Source organism: Neofelis nebulosa, chromosome 13, assembly GCF_028018385.1.
Source record: "Neofelis nebulosa isolate mNeoNeb1 chromosome 13, mNeoNeb1.pri, whole genome shotgun sequence".
Taxonomy (NCBI): Eukaryota; Metazoa; Chordata; class Mammalia; order Carnivora; family Felidae; genus Neofelis; species Neofelis nebulosa.
This window is the reverse complement of record NC_080794.1, coordinates 86014772-86029486: the sequence shown is the minus strand read 5'-3', so window position 1 is coordinate 86029486 and position 14715 is coordinate 86014772. Positions and strand designations below refer to the sequence as shown.

Here is a 14715-nt window from a genome sequence, read left to right as displayed (position 1 = left end):
CCAGTGGCTGGGTGCGGAGTGGCATCAGTTCATAAGAGGAAGAGGCAAAGATACTCCCTCTCTTTCTCACCAGAGTGCTCCCCAAACAGCTGATGTGACGTGTTGTGACGATGGGCCTTAGGGCGAGTACGGGTTTCCCCTGGTGGTTAGCGGTGGGAGTCTTCCACTGTGTGGCATAACCCTAGAGAAGAGATTCTAGAAATGCAGCTGGACTGGTTCCCTGCATACCGCAGGAAGTATCTACTCTCCAAAAGCAGACTGAGACTGCGGAGTTCAAATTAAATAGCAGTTCCACAAGTAGATTCTCCGGGGGTGGGAAGGACCCACTCGTAACGTTTGGTATCTCTCAGCAAAGAAGGAAGGAGACTCATCTCTTTGTTCTCCACAGATTTATGCAACTGGCACCACAATACTATTTCAGTAACCTGCCTCCCAGTGAGAGTAAGGATATTCTACACCAGGTGATGGATCACCTATCACCCATGTCAACAATGAAGAAGGAACAGAACATGTGTGAGAAGTGCCCGGAAACCGCGGAGCAAAGGTGCGCCTTGCAGTGACTCGTCTGCACCTTCCCCTTAGAGCGTGCTGTGCAGCCAGTACCCCAGCCGGGCCGCACGGCTGATCCACGGGAGCAAGGTGAGGACCTTCAACTTGAATACGGACATCACACCCCACACAAGAGAGTCTCGAAAAGAGTTACACTTTGTACATTATTTAAAAATAAAAAATGGAAGTTTTTATTGAGTTCTTTAAATTACTACTCCACGTTTTCCTTCTTACTGGAAAAGCTCTTCGTCAACCATTCGTAATTCGACCAAATTTTTTTTTTTTTTTTTAAAAAGCTACTTTGTAAATGTGTCACAGACACAGGTGACAGAACCCTACTTTTTTGTAGAGGACCTTAATCTGAATAAAGTGATGAGTTTTTCAGTAAATCTGAGCTGTTTTCTGGTAATTTTACAAAAACGAAAACCAGCCCCCTGCTGCCCACGGGTCAGAGAGAGAGATGCTCTTTCAGTTTACCCATGATTTCGTCCATCCTGTCACCTGGAATCAACATCACAGTTCGCAAGGGCTTCATCGGGACGTCGTCAAAGGACCACCTGCCTCCCAGACAGGTGTCGCTCTCTTCCTGCACCGAGTAGTTGAACTTCAAGATTGCCTTCTAAAGCAAATATATCAAGTTAAAAATTCAGCCAACCTAAAGGCAAAACTCATTTACATGGCAGCCAGGAATAGTATTTGGTACATGTTTAAGAATGACGGCGAACGGAAGCAGAACACAGAAACAGCTCAGACAGGGCAGTCAGGAGGAGCGAGGAGAGTGGTGCCCCATCGCGATGAGGGGAACGGCAGCTAAGTGAGAGTACTGCCACCATCATTTATCAGTATTTATAATTCTGCTCGTATTCGTGATCTCATTTGATTCTCAAAATAACCTTGCAACAGCAAAGTGAAAGAAAGACTCCTAACATCTGACAATTAATGAGCATGGTCTTCAGACACTGGTCTCTCCTCACTGTCCTGGCCGCTCCCTTGGCATAAAGCTGTCGTGTGACGACAGGGAAGTCTGCATAACCAGGCCATCTTAAACCAACCATACATACATACTTCCCTGAAACAATCTGTCTAAGGTGCTGCTTAGGCCTAAACATTTTCACTACTTATTCCTGAAAAACCAGGGCAGTGCTGAATCTGGTAGTGTTTTAGTATTCAGTGGGCGTCTTTTTAATAGCGATGGATATCCTCTAATCCGGGAAAGTAAGTTACCCCTCAGATTCAACATTGAGACGAGGGCAGGGTGAGAAGGCACGTTCTCTGGTGTCCGGTGGTCCATCGTAGCACAACATACCTTTACAGGAAGAAAGTGCCAGAAAGCCCAAAAGCGGGAGGACATCCAGGACTGAGGGCAGGGAGAAGCGTGTGAGCCATCATGGCGGAGAATGGGCCTGCCCTAGCTCCCACATCAACCAGCTGCGTGACTCAGATAATGGCTGCCATCTCCCTCGGACTCCACGTCCCCATCTGTAAACCAGGACTAACGTCTACCTCACGGAGTGGTTCTAGAACTAAACATCTTCTAGTCAGCATATTGTAAGTGCCTGACCACCACTGAGCGTTCATAGCTTTTTTCCTCCCCAGGCTCGTCACCAACGGGGCCGGGGGAAGCTGGCGACTTAACCTGTTGAGAACCTACTAGGTGTAGGCCCTGTGTTAGCTGCCAGCTGCTGCCAGTATGGAGGAAGAGTGGCCATACTCAAAGGACTTTGATATAAATGGGAGAGCAACAAATCCTGCTTATTGTCAAGAAGATCCTTACTGACATCTAAACGAATAGGTGAAAACGGGCCAGTCTTACCTCATAGAAAAATTCTTCCTCTGCATTTGCAAACATTAACTCATCTTTTTCTTGGCTGCTCCATTTCTTTCTGGGATTGTTTTTTCCAGCTTCCACAAACGTCTTGCTAATCAGAAGGTAGAAGGAACACTCTCCACACGGCTTGTTCGTTCTGTGTGCCTCTTCCAGTTCTTTCCTAAAAGGTGTAACACAGAGGTCTGCCTGCTGAGTCAGGCGAAATGCATGAAATCCACGAACCAGAGCACAGAGAAAAGCAGTGAGGCCTCTTCGGGGGGTTCTGTCGTGTCTGACACGGGCTTAATGAACCGACATCAGGTCTGGACACTTCTAAAGCACCGAGTGTTATTTCTGTAGTCCACTGCACTTTCGATTAATTACGGCAGTGTTTTATAGTAAGTAGTCTGATGAGTCAGATGATGCTGAGTTGTGGATACGCGGTAAATAACGAGTCTCAAATTCACTCGACATCAACATGTAAGAAGGTGCATTTTTAAGGACAGATACTTAACAAAAAGCCACAAAGGCACAGAGCCATAACCAAAGCCCTCGGAGCAGGTGACTACTAGGCTCCCGGCACTAGAGTCTGGAACTCACTCCTGACCTGCTGCACAAAGGGCACGGTAGGACACAGGTGCCCTAAATTCTAGAGTAGTCTGTGGAGTGGCAATGCAGCCTAAATCTTTTTTCCTTCTGGAAACTACACAATGTCCCTCTGCATCTGGCTGAACAAAGACGGAAAGCCTCTGGCTTTCCTTAACAGAGGATCAGGAGGGAGATCACCCTCCTGCGAAACCAAACAAACATGAGCTCCAGCGGATCAGAAAAAAGGCGAAGCGCAACAAAGGACACGCGGCAGAAGCCCGCCGCACGGCAGCCGGGGGTCCTCGTGGCCGGCAGTTCCCTTCCCACCAAGCGCCGCCGGGAGCGCGCGAGCGCCGTGGCCCCGGAGTAGGGGCGTCTGCGCGGCACGGGGGCCGGTCTGTATTTCCGCCCCGCTCTACCTCAAGGTCCAGTCAATCCCGAGCCTGAGCCCTGCTTACAGTTAAAATGGTGGAAACCTAGCCGCCCCTCCCCACCCTCCCACCCCTCCCCCGCCGTAATATAAAAACACGACAGCAACAAACCCTGAGAAGCCAGACACACAGTGTCAGGACCGCTTCCTTAGTTACAAAACGTCCCTGTGGAATCTAGGAATTGTACCCAGTTTTCGTCACTGGCGTATCGCTTGGCACCTCATCCATGCTACAGAAATCTGGGAAGAGGGGGGAAACCTTAGTCCCAACGGGTAAGAGGCCACATGAGCTGTTCCTGTACCCCCGTCAATCTCGTAAGGCCGTTCAGACTACGGCCACAAGTAATCAAGGGCTCGCGGGACACGGCCTCCCCTCTGGCCGCTCCAGCTGCCCCCCGCCCCACACACACGGTTGGCATCGCTCTGCCGAACCCACCGGGGAAAAACCGTGCGGAGGCGCGTGGCCCGGTCTCTTACCGGAGCTGCTGGTGCATGGGCAGCGCGATCTGAGGAGGAACGTTAATGAACCTCTCACTGAGGAGAAAGCCCACAGGCTTGGAGGCGTCGTTGAAAAGCGCGTCCAGCTGTTCAACCGAGCTCTTCCCACAGCTCTTCTCACAGGAGCTCAGGATCAACTCTTTGATCTGTTCAGCACACCGTGTACCCTGCAAAGCAAAGCCGAGGCGACATGACAGTGAGAGCTGTGACTTCTGTCTCACGGCAAAGGCGGTTTCCCGCCACGTCCTCGGTTTCCCACACTTCCTCAGTGCTGACTGCGGAAGCATCGCCACCCGGGTTGTGTACCGGCCGTGAGCAGCAGTGAGAGAGGGTCACACGGACACGCACACACTGGCGTGGCAACTCCAGTCCATCTAAAACCTGAAGGTGAAGCGTAACCTGCACCTGATTCCGTAAACAGCCGGTTTTCCCTTTTTGGCCAGAACTCCCGTCAACGAAGATGTGGATGGAAACCCAAGCGAAGGTGACGAAGCGCCCTCGGTGGCAGGAAGCAACGAAGCCTCACGGTCAAAGCAAGGGCCGCAGGGACAGCAGCGCCATTGGCTCCCGTGTCGGTACCGACACCAGGCCACCAGTGCCCGATGGTTCTCTACGCCACAGGGACTCAAGGCCCTGAACGGCATAGATTACTCGTAACACACACGCTTTCGTATTAAAAAAAGGTTACAGTGAGATTTCACAAGGGCACATACCCTTATAGCATCGCTATCTGATATAAAAAACTATCATCGTGTGTTAAATACAAGCGATTTCGGTCTAATGAACAGTCATCCAGTGAAACTAACCTTTCTTTCCGTTAAATTTAAAAGACTTATGAATCCAAAAATCTCATCTTCGTCCACATCGTCATCACTGTCTTCTGAAACATCCGTTTGCTGTTTGAAGAAGAAATGAGAGTTGTATGTTTGGGAAGAAGCAGAATACGAAGTCCTCTTTCGGTTTTCACAAACTTTCCTCGGCTGTCGTCACCGTAGGGAAGCATCGCACGCTAAGCACCGTGTGGCCGTGGCCCTACCGGCTCACCTCCCTCGATTCTGTTCCCCCGTTTTACACCGTGGATGATCCCTTCCTGCTCCAGGTTTCTTCATGCTAGATACGGTGGCTCAGTAGGTTAAGTGTCTGACTTTTGACTTCAGCTCAGGGCATGGTCTCACGGTTTGTGAGATCAAGCCCTGCGTCAGGCTCTGGGCTGACGGCACAGAGGCCTGCTTGGGATTCTCTCTCTCTCCCTCTCTCTCTGCCCCTTCCCCATCCCCCCCAAAATAAACGTTAAAAAAAAGAAAAAAAAAAACTCAGAACAGTTAAAGCCTCTTAAAAGAAGCCACTCTGTCTTCCAAGCAATCCGGCTGCAGCCAGCCCTAGGGACACTGGCTCACCTACAGCCACACTCCAGAGCCCCGGTGAAGGAGGACAAGGCCCGAGTGCCACTTACGCCTACCACGCGCGCGGGAGAGGAAGGGCCAGAAGGGAAATGAATTAAGAACTGAGAACCAAGAATGAAATGCCGGCCTCTACCCTGCACTTCCCGGCTCGATGACGGCCCTTCCCCTGCCGGCCTCAGCACGCCCTCCACACGGACCGCCTCACGCTGCTTGTTTGTTTGCTGAAGCTGCGAACTCTCCGCGCATCCCCAGTACTGAGCGCGGGGTCCGGCACGGACTGAGTCCTTGGGGAACCACGTGCTGAACAAAATGAGAAGGAGGCTGCTGCTCTCCCCCGGAAGGACAGCAGGGACCCACAGCTGCCCGCTGTCCTGGAAACCGTCCCGTGGGAAGGGGCTTACAGGGCTCTGCCTCCCGCTTCAGCATGACCAGTTCACGGAGGGCAGGCCGAGGGAGCAGACGCACCGCCGGTGGCAGGGTGCCGCCGGGCGAGAGTGGAGGACAGCAGGACCTGCCTCTGTGGGCACCGGAAGTCACACCTCAGTGACTGAAAGGGGCCCGGCCACGCTGAACGAGGCGGAGGAGACGGGCAAAGGGGCCACCAGGCTTTAAGGCCTGCACGCCTGCGGACCCGGGCTGTAAATGACCACCGGTTTCTTCCTGCGGGAACAAGGAAGGGGGTGGTGGCTCAGGTAAGGCCTCGAAGGCCTAGGAAATAAAACTATATGCCAAGGTGAGACATGTTTCAGGTAATCATGTGGATACACTAATGGAGACTGAGAAGGTAACTCAGAGCACTAACAGCCCGTGAGAGGACTGGCCATGTCTGGTCAGGAAGGAGAGAGGGAAAGAAAGAAAAGAGTATGCATGCCAGCCTTGGTCCCTTAAGATCAACCCGAGACCGTTTTTCAAGGTCTCCCAGCTACCGTGGCAAAACACGCAGTACCGACCAACGGAACGCCGGGGGACAAAAAAGGAACCTTCGGTGTCAAATCCTAAGAAATCCTCAAAACGGGGGCACCTGGCTGGCACAGTTGGAGGAGGATGCAACTCTTGACCTCAGGGTCATGAGTTCAAGCCCCAGATTGAGCACAAAAATTACTTTAAAAAAAAAAAAACAACCCCCAAATGGTCACTGGGCTCATAAGCAGTCAGCATTCCCCGGAGCACGCTCAATGTTCCTCCCTGACAGGCCGTCAACCATCAACGTCACACGGGGGTGCCTCTCGTGGGGCTGGAGTCCCAATCCCATTCGGTCTCCTCCACATGCCCCCCCCCCCCCAGCAAGAGCCCCCCGTCTGCTTGGCCCACTCACAGCTCCCCCCCATGCCTCCCCTCACCCCTGAAGCCTCCTGGTTCAAAACAATTCTTAGCACCTAAGTCCTGAGCCTCTCTACACAACCCACGAGTGCAGTTCATGGCCCTCCCCCGCCGCCGCCCTTTTCCTTCCACAGCCCAACAGACGGACCGTCTTCTCTAGAAGAGTCTAAATCAACTCCCCAGTCCCAGAGGCTCCAGTGAAAGTTCTGGGCAGTCCTCTCCTCAGGACACAAACCTCTGTCCCTGGGACACCTCAAGTACCTCCGCGGAAGCCAGGGGGCTATCTGTGAAATCATCCAAGGGAGGGCTGAATCCCATCACTGACAGTAAGCGGTGTCAAGGATAAAAGCGACTGCTTGTTGGAAGGTCACAGGACAGGGTCAGAAGGTAGAGGAGGGTCAGTAACGTATCCCCCAGACCGAAAAGGCACATGAGACGGAAAACCGAAGCAAGCCACTTCACACCACTTACAGAGTCTTGCTCTGGGTAACTTCCTGTCCGAGGGATCAGGTGAACAAACGATCTCACGCTGTGAAGCTATTCTCCACAAAGCCAGGACCTTACCCCACAGCTTGTCCGGCGCCCGGGGCACAGAGGGGAGGTCACAGGGCGGTCACCTAAAGCGGGGCCTTCCGTGCGCCCCTTGATGGAAGATCAGAAGGCCTCACGCACTCCGGCCAGGGGGCACGTTAACCTCCACGGGGCCCAGACCGCGCGGTCCCAAAGGTCATCGTGCAGGCGCAGACAAGGCGGAGGACCAAAGACGGAGGCAGCGTTGTCAGCACGCCTACAGACCCCCCTCGGCTGGAGGACACGTGGGTGGGGAGTCTCCTTTCCCACCGCTCTAATAAAAGGAAGCTACTGGACGTGCTGCTCCTTTCACTTCCTTTACGTTCAGTGCCGTGAGGGTTAGTGACGGAGATGCCGGCGATCCTACCCGACAGTTCCAGAACGTCAGTGGAGCACTGACGGTAAAGGCCAGCCCGGGGTGCTTGGGAGGAGAGGAAGTAGAGGCTGTGGGTGCCAACTTTTTCGAGAGCCTCGGCTTTGAAAACAAAGGGAGATGTCGAAAGGTGAGGTGGTCAGAGGTACATCAGACTCAGGTGGCCGCTTTTTCACCATAACCCAGACGGTAAAGAGTCGGCGACCGTGACGGCTGACGTTCCAGCACTCGCCACACGCCACTGCTGCTTTCGCACCACCGTCCGAAGGCGGGACCGGCACCATCCCCGTTTTCAGAGATGAAATGGAAACGGGCCAAGGTCACTGTAGCGATTATGTTTCCCACCAACGGCCACATCTCCACTCCCATAGGGCCCGCCCTGGAGAGGAAGGGAGGCCCCTGGCCCACAGTCCCAGCCGGGCCCCCAGGGGACAGCCGGCACTAACCCGCGAGTCGTGTGAGTGGGCCATCCTGAAAGGGAGCCCTCCAGCCCCCGCTGACCCTCTCGGGCTAGTGCGACACGGAGCAGGTGTGTCCTGTCCTCACCGAACTCTGTCCAAACGGGCTACGCAGACGACCTACTATTCTGAGACACTAAACTGCGGACACTTCACTTAGGCAGCTACAGGTAACCGAAGGCACCGCCAGGGGCTGGGCGCACAGGCGGGATTCACCCTCCCGCTGCGCGTCCCCCAAATGCTCCCTCCCGGGCCACCCCCGCCCCCACCGGGGGCGCCTCCGCAGGCTCCGCCAGCTGCTCCGGAGTAACGGTGGCATCAGCAGGGTCTGTCGGCGCCCTCCCGGGCAAGCGCCCATCTGCTAAGAGGGGCCAAGTCTTCTCAGGCTCACACCTCATGTGCGTGTGTCACAGGCAGACCTAACACAACATGTGCACTCCCAAGCTCACGTTCCCTCCTGACCTGCTCCTCCTCCATGTTTGCAATCTCGGTCACTCGAGCTGGACACTTGGGAGCCACCCTCGACTCCTTTCCCGCCACTCACGAAACCCCATCACATCTCATCTCCCAAACACCCTCCGAATCACCCCCTTCTCTCACCGTCTGTTGCCACTCCTGGGTACCTGCATTCGATAATCTTGGAAATTACTAGAATGGCTTCTAACCAGTCTCTCTTCCTGAAGTTACACCTCTTTCCAGTTTGAGCCCCTGGCCTGCCAACTAAACACCAGGAGGATCTTAACAGGCCAAAGAACTAATTTGATAAGAACAAACAACTGTCCCGCTTACCTTAATCACACTCCCGATGTGGTTTTGTTGAATTAAGAGATCAGTTAGTTCTGCAATGTTCACAGGAGCCTTCAGGAAAAGCTAAAAGGAGAAAAATACTTACTTTAAATGAAAATCAAAGCAAAAATTTTAATAAAACTTTTAATATCCACATTCAAATAATGCAATATCCACGATGTGACCACAAAGACAACCCAGGAGGAAAGGAAAAGCCCAGGAGAATCCAAGCCAAAAGCACTGAAATGTAAGAGGCAGTGGTAATACAGGAGGTGTGGGAGAGAAGAAGACAAAAGAGGGGAAAAGAGAGGAGGAGGAGGACATAAGGCCAAAGAATGTGACTAGGACACTGGAGCCACCTTAAACGGGGTAAGGGAGACTAGAAGCAGAAGCAAGCATGGATTTTGTAGCACCAGCTGGTGCACTCGGGACAGACTCTTCCGCAAGAATTCTTCTGCCCCGGGGAGCCTGGGTGGGTCAGCTGGTTAAGCGTCCTACTTCAGCTCAGGTCATGATCTCGAGGTTCAGGAGTTTTAGTCTCGCATCAGGCTCTCTGCTGTCAGCGTGGAGCCTGCTAGGATTCCCTCCCTCCCTCCCTCCCTCTCGGCCCCTCCCCTGCTCTAGTCTCTTAGTCTCTCTCAAAAATAAACAAACTTAAAAAAACAAAACAAAACAAAACTTCTACCCCACCAAGTTTGGATGTGAATTAGAGAAAAACAGAAGAGTTGTTCAAGTAATTAGCACATGAAAAGGAAAAGATTTTACGACAACAGATACTTAATGACATATTAATGAGGCAAAAAACAGGGTATGTTAGCCTTGGAAAAGAAGGGAAACCATTCTTCCTTCTCTGCAGGGTCCAGAGAATAGGAACGGAATTCTAAAATAAAGGATGGAATTTGACCTAGTTGGCGTTGCTTGAATGGCCTGGATTTTCTCAGAAGAGCAAAGTTCTGTGTAGAGTCAGAGACCATACCTGCTGCAGTAACTTCTTAATTCCGTCATAATCATTATCTGAGATGGAATACGCTTCAAATTCAACGTTCACTTCCTGTAAATAACACACAAAATAGGTCATCACACATAACTTCCTAAGATAATTCAGGCATTATTTTCTACTTGGCAGATTTTTCTTCTCCTGCTCCCTCCATTCTTTTGGGCTCTATGTCTATCTACAGAACATGCCAGGAAAAGGATGCAAAGAAAATGTTATCACTGCCTGAGCTTTAAGGAGGCAAGAAAAGTGCCAAGACTGCCATCTGCACAGGTTACAAAGCACCTTCACACTATCTCCTCATTTGACACAAAAGCCTGAGAAACAAAAAACTGAGTGATCTAGTTTCAAAGTAGAGCAAGTCGGCCCCACAGAAAACCACCACAGCAGCCACCAAGGAGAAATTATGTACCTGACTGCAAGGGCGAACAAAGAGCACAACCACTTCAAAAGTCCCTGGCAGGACCTACAGTTTGGTTCAGCCCACGGCTCCGAGGCTACGCTTCCTTTCCTTGGCAGGTACTGACCGAGTGCCACACGTACCGAGCACCGTGCCAGGCACTCACGATGGAGAGGTAAGCAAAGCAAGCAGGAATGGTCCCGCCCTCGTGGAGGGTACGGTTTAGGGGGGAATACAGACTTGAAGAAAACATTAATGCAGATAAATGTGAGGTTGCAGCTATACGTGCTATAAAACACAGGTGCACGGTGCCGTAACAGCTTGGAAAGCAGGTAACAAAGTCTTCCCTTAGAGAAGGGACGCTCGACCGACTTTGGCTCAGGTCACTATCTCACGGTTCGTGGGTTCGAGCCCCGCGTCGGGCTCTGGGCCGACGGCTCAGAGCCTGGAGCCTGTTTCGGATTCTGTGTCTCCCTTGCTCTCTGCCCCTCCCCACTCGCACTCTGTCTCTCTCTCTCAAAAATACATAAACATTAAAAAAAAAAGAAAAAAAAAAAAAGAAGGGATGCTTAAGCTGGGCGTGAGGATAAGAGATCCTGGCACCAAGAACTGCACACACCAAGGCCCCAAGGCAGGAGGAAACCGGTGAGTGAGTGCAAGAGACTAAAGGAAGCTGTGTGTGGCTGGGCTCCTTGATCCTCTGCAAAACAATGACAACATCAGGCCTGGTTTTTAGTGAGAAGGCTTAGACTTAAAACTGCCACAAGGTCAGTCCTGTGTCATACCTTACCTGCTAAGTGACACACTTATTTGGGGGCTCTGATGAAATAGTGTTTTCCCACATACTTCCAAGTTTAGCAGGTTCTGGAATTTGGGTCTTAGCCAGAGAAGGCCGTGGAGGAAAATCACACGTGCCTTTGCCTAGTCACCCTGCCTGTGCGTATATTTAAGCATTCCCTTGGCTGTTCAAATTTGCCAAGGGCTGGATATCAAGGTCAGTTTATAAACGTCAAATCCTGACCCTCGGAGGTAGGTTAGGCCAGATGTGAGCGGCAAAACCCGGAGGGAAGGAGGGTGTTCCAAACAAAACCACGAAACAATTCATCACTAGTCAGGTATTCCTTATAAAGGAATAACTTCTCTAAACAATACCCTTCCGGTGTTGTTTTCTATTTTCTCGTCCGGACAGAAGCCTCAGACATTTGTCCCAGGCTATTACTGGCCGCCCCACTGCTACAGATACCCGATGGATTATGTGCCCAGCACCGCTTTCCCTGGGAACGGCCTCCCCAACCGCCAGGTTTCAGGGCAAACGGCCATCTTTGTAAAACAGAGCCCTGCCACTCACTCCCAAGTGACAGGATTTAGAATTAAGACGAAATACGACAAATCTCAGAAGCTGTTGATTTTCTATTCTCTGGTACATGGAGTAGGAACAGAAAAAGAACCAAATATCTTGAATGCAACAAAGAGCAGTAAAGCAAAGACAAACGTGAAAGACTTTTCGTGTTCTCCACGGCATCCCAGGCTCCCCAGCCGGTTCCAGAAGCCCAGCTACTTCCTGCCCTTGGAGGTCTACGATGCCCTTGCACCCTTACCACAAACTCCCCTTTCTGCTGAAGCTACCCTCTGAGGGTCTCGAATAAGCACGAACAAGAGCCCCAACCACACGGCCAGGAGCACTGAACGTGCCTAGCGCTCTTCTTCTCATCTTTTCAGGACCCCCACCCGTTTCCTGAAGTTCGCATACCCACTTTCTATCTCTGCCAGCCGCCTCAAAGCCAATCACTCTGCTTTTTAAATCGGGCTTATTGCCCACGAGTGTGCGCACGCACACACACACACACACAAACACACTTCCTTCCTTTTAAACAGATCTAAGGCAGATTTTGAATTTCCAAAATAATTCCCATGGATTTCTTCATCACAGTAATGAGCTGTGGATAGTGAACATCTCAGAAACTAAAAGCCCCCCCCTCCAAATAAAGGACTCTATCCACTAAGTGTGTGGAACTGCCCTGAAAGCCTTACAATTTCTTCAGTCAAAAAAGTGATACAGATCATTGGTAAACACTACAAAGACCACAGAGATTAGGGCTTGAACTCTTATTACCCACCCCCCAACTCCTACTCTTGAGAGGTTACTACCAATAGTAAGTTAATCTTTCAGTAAGTTTTCAACACATCACCAAATTTATTTCCTGTTTCTTCTTTCCCCTACATAGACTGCACTACACGTGCGGTCTTAAACTTTCTGTGTGTCCTCAGTCTTAAATGGTGACAATTCCCAACTTCAGAGAATTGACATAAACGTTAAATGAGTTAATACAACGTATACAGATCCTGGAACAGCATGTATTATCATTATTATCAGAAGATAAATTCTTACAAGTAGAATTACTGATTCAGGGAATACATACAATTTTAAACTTTGATAGATACCGTCAAATTGTCCTCCAAAGACACTGCAACAAATTATACTCCAATGGTATATGTAAAATGCCTATTTTCTTATGCTACTATGTCAATGACGATTACCACATTGATGATTTTAACCACCAGAGTGCAACAGATTATCATGTTAATGCAAGAGGCACTGATTTCTGCAACCCAAAGTTAGCAAAATAGCCAATTAAAGCTCTAAGTGAAAAAAGGTGAGACCACACTCAAGGTAAGGGGCCAAAGAGCTAATTCGTAAGAGAAGGCTCTGTTCACTCAAGATTTATCATATACCCACGCCAGTCTCAGCCCTAACCCTGAATCCACCCTTCTGACTCATGTTTATCTCTGACTTGATTTCCCATCACTCTTGATTATTCTGTTGTGGCCACTCAAGCTGCCTTTCTGATTTTCTCATTCATGAAATGGAAAGTCACTGGAATATTCGGAACAAGGAAGAGGGAATAGACCTACATTTAAAAAAGATCTCCCTGGGTGTGCTTGGCTGGCTCAACTGGAAAAGCGTGTGACTCTTGATCTCAGGGTGGTAAGTTTGAGCCCCGTGGCCTTAGAGATTACTAAAAAAAAAAAAAAAAAAAAAAAAAAAAAAAAAAGATAAACTTCAAAATACGGTACTTAGCATTCCTAGAATCTTGTAAAAAAAATAAATAAAAGATCTCTCCTGCTTCAGGTGTAGAGAGAGACGGTTCAGGAACAAGAATGGAAAAAAGCTACTGAAGGAGTCCAGGCAGGCAGTGAAGTGTGCACTAAGATGCTGGAGAATCAATGATGAAAAGCGTCTGGAGACAAAGATAAAGCTAACAGGATCTACTGATAGACTGGATGCAGGATGACAAAAGGGAGGAATCAAACTACTGGGTTTGAGCAACTGGCGAATATGGGGGCCATTTATAGAAAGAGGGCAAAGGTTAGAAGCCTGAGCATGAAGTGCAAATTCTGCTTTGGGCGTTACTAAGTTTTAGGCACCCATCGGGCATTCAGTGCTCTTAAGGATCATTCAATCCTAACTACTCATTCAACAGATATTAAGTACCTATAATGTCCAGCAGCACGGCAGGAGCTATTCTGAAACACAGGAACCCAGTTCTAGGAGAACCCATCACCCGGACTTGGTGAACGGGACAAGGTCAGGCGCCCCGGAGGCAGAAACACTGTTTAGGGGAGATCGAAACAAGGATGGAAAACACTGCGGGATGAAGACCAGCCTCTGATACGGGTCTTGGTAGAACGGACAGAAGGCCTTCAAGGAAAGAAGGCCGCTGTGAGTGAGCCCCGGAACAAGAGCCGGGCGGAGTGACCGCAGGGTGGGCAGAGAAAAAAACTGCAGGCCCTTGTTGGTCTACTGCGGGTTTGGGGCTTTAGCTTTGGAACTAAATGAAAAAAAAAGCCACTGAGAAGTGTTGCGGCGGGTTTTCTCCGAGAGGTGGGGGGGGGGGGGGGGGCGACCCGGCAGAGTAGGACTTCTGAAAATAATTTCCGTGTCTGCCATGTGCAAAAAGACTTAGTTTATCATCTCCAGTTTCTGCTTAGAGACCCTCAGGTACTGGAGGTCGCTACTCCGAGCAGCTCACAGTCACAAGGCTCTGGCGGCCAGAAAGTTTGAAACCAGCCTTAAACCAAGCTGGGGTCGACGGTGGTTCTCACCTCGTCGACGCTCTCGTCGTCTTCATCCTCTTCTTCGTCACTATCTTCATCGTCTTCGTCCTCGTCCTCCACTTCATCTTCTTCTTCTTCTTCTTCCTCGTCTCGCGGGATCGGAACACCGGGAACCCGCGGAGCCCCTCCACCCAAAGCACGCCGCTTGGCCCTGGACGCCATGATACCAGCCTCACTGCGCCTGCGCAACTCCCTCCAACCCGCCCTACCGGACCCACCCATGCAAGCCGAGGGGGTGAGAGATCACGAAGAACCTCGGCGCTGAGTCGGTGTCAACCTCAGAGCCCCTGCTGGATTCCACGGCCCTGATACCTAGGAGTCAAGTCCAGTGTGGGGTCCTATTTTGGCATTTCCTTCCCCCGCCTCCATGCTCCCTTACTCCCTACAACGCTCCCCACCCCCTTCGCTCAGTGGTTCGATCCT

The 14715-nt window shown here is 50.8% G+C and overlaps 2 protein-coding genes across 6 annotated transcripts in view; one reads left to right on the top strand and one right to left on the bottom strand.

Moving 5' to 3' along the window:
- The window catches only part of DHX32 (DEAH-box helicase 32 (putative)), a 53512-nt gene extending 52678 nt beyond the window's left edge, over positions 1 to 834 (top strand). For all 4 annotated transcript variants that reach the window (XM_058698083.1, XM_058698082.1, XM_058698084.1 and 1 more), the window contains one exon: positions 389 to 834. In XM_058698083.1, coding sequence (XP_058554066.1) covers positions 389 to 560 — 172 coding nt within the window. In that variant the 3' untranslated portion in view covers positions 561 to 834. The remainder of the gene's footprint in view (positions 1 to 388) is intronic.
- Positions 714 to 14487, bottom strand: BCCIP (BRCA2 and CDKN1A interacting protein). Of its 2 annotated transcripts, none has more exons than XM_058698089.1 (7): positions 14281 to 14487; positions 9759 to 9833; positions 8786 to 8866; positions 4679 to 4768; positions 3852 to 4039; positions 2363 to 2537; positions 714 to 1165 (listed from the first exon to the last, which is right to left on the bottom strand). In XM_058698089.1, the coding sequence occupies exons 1-7, from the start codon at positions 14452 to 14454 to the stop codon at positions 998 to 1000; spliced, it is 951 nt and encodes a 316-aa protein (XP_058554072.1). In that variant the 5' UTR covers positions 14455 to 14487; the 3' UTR covers positions 714 to 997. The 2 variants fall into 2 exon arrangements, with proteins under 2 accessions (XP_058554072.1, XP_058554071.1); XM_058698088.1 differs by having other exon boundaries at positions 714 to 1168; positions 14281 to 14482.
- Between the last annotated feature and the right edge of the window lie 228 nt (positions 14488 to 14715).

What these genes read in the sequence shown, in the direction of transcription:
- BCCIP (XM_058698088.1), bottom strand. Translation starts at nt 14,454, where the DNA reads ATGGCGTCCAGGGCCAAGCGGCGTGCTTTGGGTGGAGGGGCTCCGCGG. An exon ending in CCCATGCACCAGCAGCTCCG is followed by an intron (nt 2,538 to 3,851) that starts GTAAGAGACCGG and finishes TACACCTTTTAG; the next exon opens with GAAAGAACTGGAAGAGGCAC. An exon ending in AGGAAGAATTTTTCTATGAG is followed by an intron (nt 1,169 to 2,362) that starts GTAAGACTGGCC and finishes TATTTGCTTTAG; the next exon opens with AAGGCAATCTTGAAGTTCAA.